Source organism: Nycticebus coucang, chromosome 6 (assembly GCF_027406575.1).
Source record: "Nycticebus coucang isolate mNycCou1 chromosome 6, mNycCou1.pri, whole genome shotgun sequence".
In the NCBI taxonomy this organism is placed as follows: Eukaryota; Metazoa; Chordata; class Mammalia; order Primates; family Lorisidae; genus Nycticebus; species Nycticebus coucang.
The window spans coordinates 101,464,816-101,478,160 of record NC_069785.1 but is presented as its reverse complement, the minus strand read 5'-3'; the positions used below and the strand labels follow the sequence as shown (position 1 = coordinate 101,478,160).

Below are 13,345 nucleotides of genomic sequence, written 5' to 3'. Positions count from 1 at the left end.
TATATTCACGATATTTAATGTGCATTCATGCCGGTGCAACATATCAGTAGTTCCTCAAAAAAAAAAAAAAAAAAATTCCAGGCTTTCTGCTACTGTCATGCCACCAACTTTGTGTTTCCTATGCTTGAAAAACCCTTCATTACGATGTTTTCCCTATTTGAAGGAATAAATAAGATCCCAACTTCATAAGTTATATCAAACTAAATTAATTTGAATAAAAGGTTTAAAAGTAGAAAAACAAAATCATAAAAGTACCACCAGAAAACATGCATGAATAATTTTTTCCCTTTAAAGCAGAGGTCAACAAACTACAACCTGAGGGCCAAATTCAGCCTGCAGGCTACATTTGTAAATCAAGTTTTATTGGAATGTAGTTCCGCCCACTTGTTTTCTGGAATCTGTGGGGGCTTTGGCTCTGCAACAGCTATACTGAGTAGTTGAGGCAGTCACTATATGCCTGAAAAGTCTAAAATATTAACTGTCTGACCCTTCACAGAAAAAAAAATGTACTGATCCCAAATTAAAGGATTAAAAAAGACAAGTTACTGAAATAAAAAGATGAAAATTTCTGAATACAGAAAACTTAGAAACTATTGCTTCTAAAAACACAAAATAGAAAGACAAACTGAAAATCACATTTGAAATAAGTATAAGAATCAAAAGGTTATTATTTACGAGATATTAAAAGCTCTCAACGATAAGGAAAAGATCAACATTCCAATAGGAAAATGAGTAAATGGCTTTAATAGCTAACTAAAAAAAAAGTCCAATAAATACATGATGATATCATCTACTTTTTTAGCAATCAAAGGAAAATACAAGAAATAATTCGTTCATGATTTACCCGAAAAATCGGCAAATATTTTTTAAAATATTCTGTGTCATTTAAGATTTGGAGAGGGAGTACTCTTCCGAGAGATAATGGGAACAAACATTTGAAATACACTTTGTGGAAGAAATCTGATTTTCAGAATACCGGTCAAAGTTATTTCAACTAAAAAAGTTTAGCATTAGGGAAATGCTAGTACAGGAATAGAGGTCAAAAACGCACCTTGTATTATGGTAACATAGCATTGAGTTTACAACCTACTTTTTTCAGGAGAAACGTGTGACTTCGACTGTCCCCGCACAAGCCTGCAGGTGGCGCCATCGCCGGCACAGACTCCGCAGTTGTCCTCCTTGGCGCTGCTCCCCAGCTGCCGGTCGCAGCCCACTGCCTGCCAACAGAAGCAGGGGTCAGGGGGGTGGGAAGCCAGCGGAGCGCCACTCCGTTTATTTCAAGAACCTTTTTTTATGATGTTGTCTTTCTTAAATTTACGGGTTGTCTCTTTTATTTGAGAACATAGTTTTATAAATTTGAATGATATAAACTCTTACAGTAGAGTACCATCATATGATTCCTATGCAAGTCTCAAAAAATTAAGAGTCGAAGCTGTCCCTCCGTACCAGCTCCGTTTTGTAATTTTTTTTTTTTTCAGGTAATTTTATGTACCTAAAACAAATGAACGTTATAGATGCTATTTCCTTTCTCCCCTCTCTCCCCATTCCTACATGTCCTAATCTCTCATTTCCTCTCCCAAACAACTACTGTCCTGAATTTTATCTGTATCTTTTTGGTCCATGGTTTTACTTTAAATATCGTTTTCTCTCTTTCTATCTCTATCCCCATGTATCTGTATCTCTCCGTCCATGTCCTTATATCTGTCTGTATTCCTGACCTATCTTGATCTTCAGTTTTACTTGTATCTTGCTGTCGTTAGCTATACTTACCCCATGTCATTATATCATCTATTCATTTATATATAATTTTTAAAATATCAGAAGGCATTAATAGGAGAAATGTCTCATACAGAATATGTTTATTCTGCTTTCACTCTCTTGTGAGTTACTTTTCATATGTATGTGGACGTGTGTGTACATTGTAAGCTTCCTTATGTAAGAAAAATGCCATTTTATATTTATTATTTCACATGTCTTTTATATAATGTGTGCCCTATAATATTGACTGACCTGTTTATCTCTTCCTCCCCATGTTCACCCAACTTAACTGACAATTATAAGCCTGGGTTTACATGCAAGGACTTTGGAGGTGTTACAGGTCACTTACAAATCCACCCATTTCGACCTGCAGGATGTTGAAAAATTCAAACTCTCAGAGACTCAATTTCATCAACGGTAAAATAAAGATAATAATACCAATGTATACTTCATAGAGGGTCTAGTAAGGATTAAATAAAAAAGATACATAAAACTCTTAGTATAGTGACTCGAACATTATAAGTGTTTAATAAAATATGGCCAGTTTTATTATTTCTGTCTGTTTTCTGTTTTGTTTTGAGTAACCCCCATGCTTCAGCTTGGGGAGTTGCTGAAGCAAATTCTATACCAAGATGTTGAAGAGAAAAATAAAGGAAGAGGAAGCTGAAATCACATCTATATTCTGTTATTTCTAAAATTTTGGCATTGAAGGGAAGGAGAAAGATCAAATGAAAGTTTTAGGGAGAGGTAGGAAAAGTTCCAAGGAAGTTTAAGAAATAGCCTATGATTAGAGATATTTTCAAATTCACAAAGGGCTGTCAGAGGAAAGGGTCTATATTTGCTCTCTGTATTTCTAAATGGTGAGAGCTACAGATGTAAGCCCAATTTAGTTCAATATGAGAAAATTTTAAAAGTCAGAGTTATCCAATAATAAGTATTTAATCATGGGCTAGGAGACTTCCTGGTGGGAATGAAATTATTATGTTAGTAGCTTCTTTCAATAACTTTTAAGATCCTTTAACCCTGATTATATTATTTTATAAAGATGGTAATAAATTATTAATAGCAGCTGATTTTTACTGAACACACGCCTTGTGCCTGGAACTATGCATTCTGTACACATAACTTCATTTAATCTTCAAGGAAATTTAATGAGATATGAAATACCTTCCACCTTCATTTTACAAATAAGGAATCTAAACATTACTGTGTTAAATGATTTGCCAACATGATACAGCTAGTATATATAAAAGATATCCCCAGTCACCATACTCAGGAAAAATTATAACAGATATTTTGGAATACGTTTGCCATAAGTGGGAGAGGCGACCTCATGTGTGTGTATAAAGAGGTGGCTAACAAGTAGAAAACATTTTGTAAATATTTTATAAATTAAGGTACATTTAGTTACAATTTTCCATTCTCCTTCTCTCCATGTATGGTGACTTTGGGGACAGCCTAAAAGTCCCAAAGCCTCATATTTCAGACAAATATGAGGTCCGCGTGACTAGGTTACATTGTTCGCATTTTTTTTTTATTATTATTAAATCATAGCTGTGTACATTAATGCGATCATGGGGCACCATACACTGGTTTTACAAGGGTATATGTGAAACTTAGTAAATGTAGAATGTAAATGTCTTAACACAATAACTAAGAAAATGCCAGGAAGGCTACATTGTTTGCATTTGTGAGGTAAGTCCTAGTGGCAGTTGTCTCCTTTACCTAAGAAATGCGCCATACACACGTGCATTGTTTCCTTTTGGTGGGAACTTGCAGGACCCTCTCCCTCGCTACTTCTTGAATTTAATTGAGTTTTTTCTCTCAAGTGAGCACACAGTTGTTAATCTACTAGTTTCAAGTTAGTTTTGATCACATGTAATGCTTGTTTTTCCATTCCTGTGATCTTTAGGAGAGTGATCTCCAAATCCATCCAGGTTGTGAGAAATGATACAAAATCCCTACCTTTTTTTATGGCTGAGTAGCAATGGTGTTATGTATATACGACGGTTTATTAATCCAGTCATGTGTTGAAGGGCATTTGGGTTGTTCCTGTATCTTTGCAATTATGAATTGGGCTGCTATAAACATCTGAGTGTAAATGTCCTTAGGGTAAAATGATTTTTTTTTTCTCTTGGGTAGACCCTAATAATAGGATTACAGGATCAAATGGTAGGTCTACTTTTAGTTCTTTCCATAAAGGCTGTACTAGTTTGCAGTTCCACCCACAGTGCAGGAGTATGCCCTTCTCTCCACCTCCACGCCACCACCTGTTGCTTTGGGACCTTGTGATGTGGGTTATTGTCACTGGGGTTAGGTATTATCTCAAAGTGTTTTTGAGATACCATCTAACACCAGTGAGACTAGCCTATATCACAAAATCCCAAGACCAGAGATGTTGGCGCGGATGTGGAGAAAAGGGAACACTTTTGCACTGCTGGTGGGAATGCAAATTAATACATTCCTTTTGGAAAGAGATATGGAGAACACTCAGAGATCTAAAAATAGATCTGCCATTCAATCCTGTAATCCCTCTACTGGGCATATACCCAGAAGGCCAAAAATCACATCATAACAAAGATACTTGTACCAGAATGTTTATTGCAGCCCAATTCATAATTGCTAAGTCATGGAAAAAGCCCAAGTGCCCATCGATCTACGAATGGATTAATAAATTATGGTATATGTACACCATGGAATATTATGCAGCCTTAAAGAAAGATGGAGACTTTACCTCTTTCATGTTTACATGGATGGAGCTAGAACATATTCTTCTTAGTAAAGTATCTCAAGAATGGAAGAAAAAGTACCCAATGTACTCAGCCCTACTATGAAACTAATTTAGGGTTTTCACAAGAAAGCTATAACCCAGTTACAACCTAAGAATAGGGGGAAGGGGGAAAGGGAGGGGAGAGTGGGGGGAGGTGGGTAGAGGGAAGGGGATTTGGGGGATTACACCAGCGGTGCATCTTACAAGGGTATATGTGAAACTTGGTAAATGGTCTGTGAAGCTAGTGAATGATGCCCCATGATTATATCAATGTACACAGCTATGATTTAATAAAAAAAAAAAAAGAAAGAAATGATGAGCATTTTTTCATGTGCTGTTGGTCATTCATCTGTCCTCATGATAAAAGATTCTGTTCATGTCACTTGCCCAGTTTTTAATGGGGTTGTTTGGCCTTTCTTGTTGATTTGCATAAGTTGCTTAAGATTCTGGTTATTAGCCCTTGTCATAGCATGCAATTATCTTCTCCCACCGTGAAGGCTGTTTGTTTGCTTTGCTGATTATTTCCTCAGCAGGTCCTATTTATTTATTTTTGCTGTTAATAATAATTTTAAAACCCAAGTCATCTGACATCAAAATCTTAATACTATGATATATCTTCATACACCTTAAGTAACAGCACATAAACAAAAAAAACCCTAGTTACATGGACCATTGTGTTAATATTTACAAGTACATGTGGAATAACTTAAGAGTGATTGATTTTGGAAACACACTTGCATGGTTGGGATTCAATGAGTAACTTGTGCTCATGCAACTTTCTCCAAGGGGAGTAATTCTACCATTAAATTATAGAAACACTGTTCCTGGGCCAAGCTCTGTCCTCACACATTCATGTCCCTGAGCACTTTGCATTTCATGAGAATGAGAATCACCATCTATCTGGTCATCCAGGAGGGGTGAGGGTTTAGGAGCTAGGAGGGGCTTGTTTTGAAGACTATTTTGGGCCTTGCAAGATCTTGGGCAATGGAATACCTCCTCGAGCACTTATATCTGCTCCACCAGTTTTTTAAAGTTACAATTTATCCAAATCTTATGGCCAAATAAAGCATGTGAAAACATTAAAGAAAAATGATATTTCAAAAGAAGGTCTGGTTGCCTTGTGATTCAGAGGCTACAAGCCAGAACTGCCCTGTAAATTGAGGGGCTATTGACTTTTGGCTATCACACCATAATCAACAATAGTCAACTTTTAAAAAATTCTTGAAGTGTTTTCCACATCTGTGACATCTTCTGAAGTCATGATCTCTAATTACAGAGATTTATTAACTACTAATTGATAAACATAAAATTAACATCTATTAAATAACCATTTTCTATTGTACCAGGTACTACAGAGTATAAGTTAATAAGGTAAGATTCTTACCCCACAGTGTAATAAGACAATTTACACAAGATTATGGATAACATAAACACATATTTTAAATATATTAGCAGTGCTTTTTAGAATACTCATCTAAAAATCATTACTTCAACTAAAAAATATTTCACAGTTCCTGCATATGATTTCCTAACCAGCTAAAAGAAAAAGAGTGTTTAAATAAGCAGCACAAATCCAAATTAAGGAAAATACAAATTTTCCAGAGAAAACTAATTTAATCCTTCAAAAACAACACAATTGTTTTTCTGAATCAATTTCTGTCTGAGATCTCTGAAAATTGGATTTTCTACCTTAGGAAACAATCTAGCTTTTCTGCTTTAAAAATCAGAGTATGCTGAGCTGTGGTAGTCACGAGGGATGTTCAGAAACCTTCATTGCAGCTCTCTTTCAGCCCAGGGGAGGGCCACACTTCCTCACCCCCCTTAGAAGTTTAATATTTTCATTAACTATCTTTGGGCAACAAAATGTGAATCTAAGTGATCTGTGTCACTTCCATAAGAAGCTTTAGGGGTCAACCCGTGAGTCCCATGTTCCCCTTGCACTACTGCAATTATTATGTTGAAAATGTGTTCAAATACAGTCTCCCTTAGCCTGGGTTTCTTAGCTATTCTAAGAGTAGAGATCCCTGCTGATGTAGCTGGGTGAGGATCATTAGCAAGACAGAACCTTTAATCATTTTGAGCCACACTGAGCTTTGGGGATTGTTTTTTATTGCTAGAAAACCTATCCCATATCACACAGGAGTACAATTAGCCAATAATGAATAAAGCAGGATTATTAACAACAAGGTGATTTTAAAAATTCGAAATTTCACATTAAAATACAGACTTCTGGCCTCTCACAGCTTTTACACGGTACATAGTTGCCCCCACTGCCCTCACCACTCGCTATGACTACACCTGGCAATTTCCCTCTGGGCTGGTTCGGAGACATTTGAGTTTTACTCCTTATGCTAAGCTATCTATGCACTATCTATGCACAATACACCTGTTGTACTATGCATAAAACCAGATTTTATTTTCAATTACAACTCCAGCAATACTTGTAGCAATACAAAAAGTATCATCAATACAGCAAAATGAATTACCCCGGGGTTCAAATTCCATCGGTACCATTTTCTAGTTATGTACAATTAGACTGAATATTTGTGCCTCTCTCAAAATTCCTGTGTTGAAACCTAACCCCCAGTGTGATGGTGTTTGGATGCAGTTCCTTTAGGAAGTGATTAGACCATGAGGGTGTAGCCCTAGCAAATGGGATTAGTGCTATTACTAAAGAGACTCCTAGAGACCTCGCTCATCTCTTCTGCCACGTAAGGGCACGACCGCCTAGGAACCAGGAAATGGGCCCTAGCCAGACACTGAATCTGCCAGAGTTTTGATCTGGCACTTCCCAGCCTCCAGAATTGTAAGAAATAAATTCCTGTTGTTTACATGCCACCCAGTCTATGGCTGCTTTTCATGGCAGCCCAAACAGCCTAAGACACCACACAACCCGAGCAAACTACTTAGCTTCGCCAATGTCCTGTTTCTCACACACAAAGCTGGGGGAACTGCTGTGCCTGTGAACTCACATGGCAAGGTGCTCAGACAAGCTTGGCACCTGGCAAGCGCCCCATGTTAGCTGCTATTATTTTTATTACAAATTTTAAATAGTTTCTTCATCCACCCAGGTATCAGGGAATTCAATAAACATGAATGACAAATCAGACTTGTTCTGCAACCTTGGTACCAACCAGGTCCTGCTTCTGATAAAAATTAGGCCTCCAAAGCAGAAAAGGGAAGCAAATTTCATTTAGTGAGCATAGTGGTCTCATTCTCTCCACTGTGCTCGGGCTCATGGAAAGTTGTTCCCAAGAATGTTGTTGACATGTTCATTTAAACAAGGAAACTATAAACACACTTTCAGAAGGTAGTTGTAGTCAGTGCCGAGTAATCATCGGGCCCACTTCAGTAATCTTGAAGTGAGCAGAGAGAATCACATTTTTTCTCACCCTAATGACTGCTGATGTCCATGGTCACATTGTACAAGAAACAGAATTTATGAGAACATTATCCTGTTGAAGGAAAGACACTGAATTCAACTGAGCAGTGTCTGAGTCACTTCTGAGGAAGTACATACAATTCCTTTTACTTGTCTAGCCTGGCCAAAAGAGCATCAGCTCCCACTGCCCCCCAAATTGGCTTGCCCATTAGAGTTTTTAATAACCGTGATATGAAACACTTGTTTAAAATAGACTAATTCATCATCAAAACCTCCCTTTATTCTGAAAACACTTTCAGAGCCTGGAAACTACTGGAGCCAACTACACAACTGGACTTAGACCATGAATAAGAGGAGGGGCTGTGGCCACTGAGGAAGCACAGGTGCTGCTCAGAGTACTCCCAGGTGGCAGCGACTGTGTTTATGCAACAGTGAAGTGAAAACAGGACCAATAAAGCAGATAGTATCTCCTTTTGCCTGCTGAAAGGCCAAAACTCAAAGATGGAAGCAAGTTACCAAGTGGTCTTCAATCAGTCAGTTGCAGAAGAAATGGGATCTGAACACAGTTCTCTCTAAATTTAAAGTGTACATAATCCTGATCACAATTGTTCATCACAGGAAGCCACCAAGCAGGTCCGTGACCTTGACCCAAAGCCAAAGCAACCTTGGCCTTGCACCCCAACTGAGCCAAAGGCGCTTGTTTTGAACTTCCTCTGGTTCCCTAACAGTTCAATAATCACCTCCTATCACCCCTACTGTCCCCAGAGCATCTTTAAATGTTTCCTTCCTCCTCAAAATCTTGCCCCCTTTCTCTCATTAGATGACTTGCTTTTTATTTCACTTAATTGAGGCTATCAAACAGTATCTTGCCTTCCTGCCTATTCCCATACAAACTGACCCATGGCCTGTATTTCATCCTTCCTATCTGCCTCAAAGGAAGAGGTGTCCCTCCTCCTTCCTGTCCATGGATGTCCTTTGCTCCTGCTTCCAACCCCTTGATCACCCCAGGAACTTCACTTTTTGGATTAAGTATTTCCGCCTCTTAATCAGTACTTTACCCGCCCACCAGCAACATATATCCTCGCTCACTGGTGGATTCACCATGATGTTGAAGAAGCTTGAGTTTCAGAGCCACCCTCGCTGCTTCCTCTTTCCCCACCTTGCCCACCCACTGCTCCCAGGCTGGGCTCCTGCAAGTGCTGGGAGCTGCAGTGTGTTCCAGGTCGGGAGGGTAAGTTGGGCTGCAACTGAGAAGGATTTCCATGTAAGAATCTTCCAAGTGCCCAAATAAATCTCACAAGAAAGGTACCTGAGCATCCAAGGCTATAGTCATTTATTGTGATTCCTTTTCTTGGCTCCTATCTTTGTATTCATAAGTTTGTGTTTGTTCTAATTGTGTTTGTTCTAATTTGTTCTAATCCCTTCAGGGGCCATGAAATCTGTGTCTGCAAGGAGGCTTTTCTAACTGTCTCTGACCCTGAAGGGATGCTCATCTCTCCCTGAACCTGACATCCTCTAGGCTCTAGCAGTATTTCTATCTTTTCCTCTCTATTTTTAGGATTCACACTTTTTGAAAGATGAATTTATGCTCATCATCTCTATTGACCATCTCTATTGAGCCTATTCAGGCTTCACCAGGTGTATAATGAGTTGCATTGTGGTGCCCCCAAAAGACATGTCTACACAGAACCTAGGAAAATGACCTTATTTGGAAAAAGTATCTTATTAAATGTAATCAAGTTAAGAAGATTGAAATGAAATCATACCAAGGTTTCCTTGAAAAGAGGGAAACACATGGAGGTATACAAGAGCAGGTGAGGTGAAGATGGAGGCAGAGACCAGAGTGACGCTTCTACAATCTGGGAGCGCCAAAGATGGCAAGCAACCTACTAAGTCCGGAGGAGAGGCAGGGAACGAACTCTGTCTTGGAGGCTCCAGAAAGAATAAACCCTGAGGACACCTCAATTTTGGACTTCTGAAAGTCCAAAAGTGAAAGGATAAATTTCTGTTGTTTTTAGCCACCAAGTGTGAGGTAATTTGGTATAGCCACAGGAGACTGATGTGTCCTGCTGTCCACAGTGCCTCCTCCACGCATGTTACTGTCCACTGGTCGAGCTGAGTCGCCAGGGATCTATGTAAGATGAAGTGAGTGTATGTAAGTTCTTACCCCTCTTGACTTCTCTGAAGTACTCACCCACCCTTATCTTCTGTTTGTCATGCTTTCTGTGATATAGAAGGTTGTTCTGCTCAGTCTAATCAGGGCACCTCTCTCTATACTTGCAACCTCAATAGTAGGTGCCAGGACTCTGTCCTTGGCAATTTGTCCTTCGTACTCAGTTCCCACGGACATCAGATTTTAACCACGTGACAATCCCTCATCTGTGTTTCTAATCTAGAAGTCTATCCTAACCTGTAAATTCATGTATCAACTTGGATATTCATAGGGACATCAAGCTTAACCCCTTTGCCCCTGACAACTGGTTCCCACCTAGTATTTTCTGTCTTAGTGAATGACCTCTACTTGGTCCTGACATCATGCTAAATTCTCTCATTCCCCACATCCCATCAAACATTCAGTCTTCAAATATCTGCTTCTTTAGAATGTCCCCCCTTCTTCATTCATCATATTTCCTTCTGTTTGTTGCTACATGCTTCACCATCTATTGTTTGCCCAACTCATGCCATCTCCAAGTAACTGCCACATTGCTACTGAAGGGACTTTTCTAAAGATAAACCCAAATGAGCTATTCTTCTAAAACTCTTTTTTTCCCCCATTTTTTTTATTGTTGGGGATTAATTGAGGGTACAATAAGCCAGGTTACACTGATTGCATTTGTTAGGTAAAGTCCTAAAAATCTTTCTACCCCCCACTTCTAAAACTCTTAAAAGGCTCCTCTCCTAACTTTCAGCATAAGTGAGTGATTTGGTTTCTGCCTTCACCTGTAGCCCCTCATCTGCCACTATTCCACAGGGATTTTTCATGTTTGCTCTACAGAAAGAGTTCACAGATCTTTAAACACCTGCTGTTGCATTCCCATTCTCTTAGCTTGAGATTCCCTTCCTCACCTTGGTTAGAAGTTAATTCTAATCAATTTTTCAATTTGTTTTCAAAACCTCACTGTCCAAACTTTACGTCATCCAGAATGCTCTCCTTGAGCTCACACTGTTTTTATGACAATTCCTTTTAATTATGAAAGCAATACCAGCTCATTGTCAAAAACTTAGAAAACAAAAAGCATAATCCCACTGACAAGTGATTACTATTATCAATGAATGAAAGAGCCCAAAAGTTGACTGGTGTCAATAAAAGCTATTTTATAAGGGCCAGAAAAAATTGTTTGGGCTTTCTCACCCACAGTGCTGCTGGGAAGTCACTATATTTTTCCCAGAGAACCATAACTGCACACAGTGACGTCATGATTGTGTAACTGCTGCTTGGCACTTTCCCACTGTTGTTTCCCTGGGTATATATGTGTACTGTCCCTTCCATTTGCATGGACTTCCTAGCCCACGGGCCACCATGAGGTAAGGGTGGACTTTCCATGCTTGCTTGTTGGCCACCACAAGCTGAAGAAAGCATGGGTGTCTATGACCCTGGGTGTCTAAGTTCCACTCTGGCTTCCAAATGAGAACACTTGCATTACAGGTAGTAAGTTTTGAAGGTTGCCCTAGGGATGACTACTTAATGAAAAGCACCAAATAAGATGGTTCAAGGGCAGCAGATAAAGGAAGAGAGATTGGCCAGGAAGTTAAGGGAAACTGTCTAGTCTGATCTTGGGATAAAAAGGTGACAACGAGAGGAAGTAAAAAGAGTAATGTGTGAGGGATATGATAGCAAGATCTGCATATAAAAGACACAGAACAGGGCGGCGCCTGTGGCTCAAGGAGTAGGGTGCCGGTCCCATATGCCGGAGGTGGCGGGTTCAAACCCAGCCCTGGCCAAAAACAAAAAAAAATAAAATAAAAAGACACAGAACAAATACACTGAGTGACTACAATATGATTTTAGGAAGGTATTATTGAGAATTGTGTTGGCCAGGCATGGTGGCTCACACATGTAATCCTGGCACTCTGGGAGGCCCAGGTGGGCAGATTGCCTGAGTTCACAGGTTCAAGACCAGCCTGAGCCAGAGCAAGACCTCATCTCTGAAAATAGGTGGGCATTATGGCAAGTGCCTGTAGTCCCAGCTACTTGGGAGGCCGAGGCAAGAGAATTGCTTAAGCCCAAGAGTTTGAGGATGCTGTGAGCTGTGACATCACTGCACTCTACCAAGGGCAACAAAGTGAGAATCTGTCTCAATAAAGAAATAAATAGAGAGAGAGAATTGCGATGCTACAAATCAAACTTAACAGGAATATCATTTAAAAGAACTAAGGAATCTGAGAAGCTTGATACTAGCTTATTTGCAAGGGCATGCTGATTGTAGGAATCTATGGGATCTCCTAGAGGAACACCAAGCTTAACCAAGAAAATTCTGGATTGGAGATTAAAAGAGAAATAAAAAAGAGACCAAGAGATCTGAAAACTTTCTGTATTTGCAAAGATAAGACTGATTTGTTTAAACATGGGGCCAAGCATTGTGGGGTGAGCAGTATTCACATGGTTCCTACCCTTGAAGTACTTAAATTCTGGTGTGAAGATGTCATAAATCAAATAATCACACAAATATATAAATATAAAATGTAGTGAAAAGGTATTATAATGGAACCAAGAGAATTAATTCAGGTGGAGTGATCACAGAAGGCCTCTTAAGATTAAAAGTGATAAGAAGCTGACACCATGCAGGTGACTAAGACTAGCCAGGAACATGGTAGAAGGCAGTGGGGGCAGCAGGTGTAAGAGCTTTGTAGCAGGGAAGAGTCTGGCACTTTGGCAAAATTGAAAAGCAACACTGAACAGGAAAAAAGTAGAATCTCTGGCCTAGTGTGTACGTTAATAAAAACTTCCCAAAGAGAAAAGCAAAAAGAAAAAAGACTGAGAAAGAAAAGGAATAAAAAAAAAAAAAAAAAGGAATAGAATATCTGAGATCTGTGGAACAACTACAAAAGGTGTAAAATACATCTAATGGGAATACCAAACAGAGAATGATAAAAAAGGAGAGAAGGGAACAAATGAAATATTTTAAGCCACAATAAACAACAACTCAGAATTTTCCCTAAATTAATTCCAGATGTTAAACCATAGATTCAGGAAGCCCAAAGAACACTGAATAGGGCAAACATCACAAAACAAACAATAAAAAGCCCTACACCTAGGCACACCATATTCAAACTGCAGAAAATAAGAAAAGAAAAAGAAAAACAAAAAGCTCTTGAAAATAGATGGGGGGGATACTTTGTCTATAGAAGAGCAAAGATTAGAATTACATTCACCTTTTCCTCAGAAATCATGAAAGCAAGAAGAGAATAAATTGAAATTAAATATAAAATGTCAA

General features: G+C 38.9%; 1 protein-coding gene across 4 annotated transcripts in view; it reads right to left on the bottom strand.

Annotated features, from left to right (window-relative positions):
- The window catches only part of ADAMTSL3 (ADAMTS like 3), a 406,539-nt gene that overhangs the window by 221,131 nt on the left and 172,063 nt on the right, over nucleotides 1-13,345 (bottom strand). For all 4 annotated transcript variants that reach the window (XM_053593613.1, XM_053593612.1, XM_053593614.1 and 1 more), the window contains exon 7: nucleotides 1,091-1,217. In XM_053593613.1, the coding sequence (XP_053449588.1) occupies nucleotides 1,091-1,217 (127 nt within the window). The remainder of the gene's footprint in view (nucleotides 1-1,090; nucleotides 1,218-13,345) is intronic.